Source organism: Galeopterus variegatus, unplaced genomic scaffold (assembly GCF_000696425.1).
Source record: "Galeopterus variegatus unplaced genomic scaffold, G_variegatus-3.0.2 Scaffold1841, whole genome shotgun sequence".
Lineage (NCBI taxonomy): Eukaryota > Metazoa > Chordata > Mammalia > Dermoptera > Cynocephalidae > Galeopterus > Galeopterus variegatus.
Genome location: NW_007727952.1, coordinates 112,011 through 114,325, shown reverse-complemented (window position 1 = coordinate 114,325; position 2,315 = coordinate 112,011). Strand labels below are relative to the sequence as shown.

Genomic DNA, 2,315 nt, shown 5'->3' with positions numbered 1-2,315 from the left:
ACAGATCAGATGTTTTCAGGTCTGAAACCTAGCAAAAATATTGGCAAAAACAGCAAAGGGCTTTGCTCTTCCCAGCATGTGCCCCGTATGCACTGACCTTGTAGGTTCTGGTTTGGGGTGTTTTCTACCATCCATGCCTCTGCTTCTTGCTCTGATTTGAAGATCACATTGGGTTTGGTAATGTAGCATCCTGTTAATAAGATATAACCCAGGAATTTGCAAAACTGCTAAGTCAGGTCTTTAGAAGAATGAGAAGAGCTCAACTTTCAAAACTGTGCAGTAAAGGAGCCAATTTTAAGCATTCATTAGGGAGGGATGACTCTCACTCTCTTCACTAAATAGAAACTTACATAGCACTGAACCTTATAAAGGGTATAAATACAGATATTTCCGTATTTACCAACAAAGAAGAAAGTGTTACTCGTGGAACTTAACTGTGGAGTTCCACTCACCCAACAACACCAGGTTGCTATAGGTCTCTAGCATCACATCCATGTACAAAGTTCTCTGAGCATCATCCAGTTCCTGCCACTCTTCCCAGGTGAAGTCCACAGCCACATCCTCAAATGACACCAACCCCTGGAATGGCACATTTTACTCAACTCAAGTCATAAGCCATTGATCACAAAACAGAAATCTTGGAATTCACAATTCTCTGTGTATGTGTCATATGTATTTTACATTAGATGCAGCTTCTTTGTACTTCATATGGTGGAAGAAAGAAAAAATGACAGCAGGAATATTCTGCCACTGTTACAATTTGTTAACTGCAAAAAAAAAAAAATACTATTACAAAACTTACCACAATCCTTGTTGCTATGGATAAAAGTATGAACAAAATTCTGCTCCCTCAAAGAAGCTTAACATAAGGTATTTTACATACCTGGAATAATGTGTTAGAAGAATTAATTTAGACCCAAGATCAATACAAACTAGGGTTAGAAAGAATGAGAAAAAATAGATCTACTTTGTATTCAATTTGCACTCCACTGAAATGCCAAAGATGTTCACCTCTTTTATGCAAACCATGTTTTCTCATGAGTATGAGAAAAGAGCAAAAGTTCAGTTGCAAGTGCACAAACAACACACACCACATGATTGGTACTACATATAGCACCATGTCTAGGTGAATGATCCTGGGTTCTGTCCTGGGTTCTGATGAGATAACCACAATTTGAGCTTAATGAAATGGCAAAAAAAATGTTACGCACTGATTGTTGATTTTTAATTAGTTATAAATTAAAAGCATGTAATAAACATCTCAAAATTTTCTTCCTACATGCAAAAAGATTGCTTGTGTTTACCCAGGGAGCATACGGCCACTTCTCCAGCCACACAATGTAAATAATGAGTTCCTGTAAGAACAGGTAAGTTACATGTACAGATTTACATTTTTATAGTCATCCTCTAGAAAGAGCAGAGAAGGTGCTGAAGGGAGAGTCAGAAAGGAAGAAAACAGGGTAAAAGATGACCACCTATATCAGGATCCAGAGCAGTAAGCACACAAAATATGAAACTAACCCTTTAAAAGAGAAAAAATAAAAGTAAAAGCAGAAATAGAATGTAGTCTTAATTTGCTGTATAGGGAATAAAAATAATTGTTTTACACCCAGTCTATCTAAAGGAGTGCAGTTTGTTAGGTACTGGCAACATACAGTAAAATTTGGAAAATGGAATAATATAATTGGAAAAAGTAACACACACTTGGACTCATTATATTTGAAATACCTACAGAAAGGCCCAAATGGCAATTGAATATATAATTCCAGAGAGATCTAAGCTGAAGATAAAAATTTGGAAAGTATCAGAATTTCAATTGTACCTTTGGTTATCAGAGTTAATAAACCTATCAGATTGAACAATACTTATAATAATATAAAAAGGCAGAAGCACAGAACCTGTGGAAACACTAATATTTAAAGATAGTAGAAGAGAAATAGACTGTGAAGACCAGAAAAGAATTTTCTGAGTTTATTCTAGGAATACAGGAAAGCTCAGTATTAAGAAGACTACCAATATAATTCATAACTTTCATAGTTGTATGAAGCAAAATTCTTTGCTCATCTACATAGACATTAAGAAGATGATTTTTAGAAATACATTTCAGGTTTCTATTTCTGCACATAAAAAGCTTGAAAATCATCACTCGATCAAAACAATTATCATGCTGAAGAGACTGAAAAATCAATATCTCTTCTTGGAACTGTAAGAGAGAAAAGGACACAGGTCAGACCACTGCCCACAAGATGAGAGATAGGTAAACATACAGAGTTGTAGCTTACAGGTGCAGAGACTTACTATTGGAAACAGTCATA

The 2,315-nt window shown here is 35.5% G+C and overlaps 1 protein-coding gene across 1 annotated transcript in view; it reads right to left on the bottom strand.

The window, feature by feature from the left end:
* Positions 1 to 2,315, bottom strand: part of LOC103595779 (zinc finger protein 665-like) — a 17,030-nt gene that overhangs the window by 5,937 nt on the left and 8,778 nt on the right. The window contains 2 exon segments of the mRNA XM_008579255.1: positions 98 to 190; positions 453 to 579. Coding sequence (XP_008577477.1) covers positions 98 to 190; positions 453 to 579 — 220 coding nt within the window.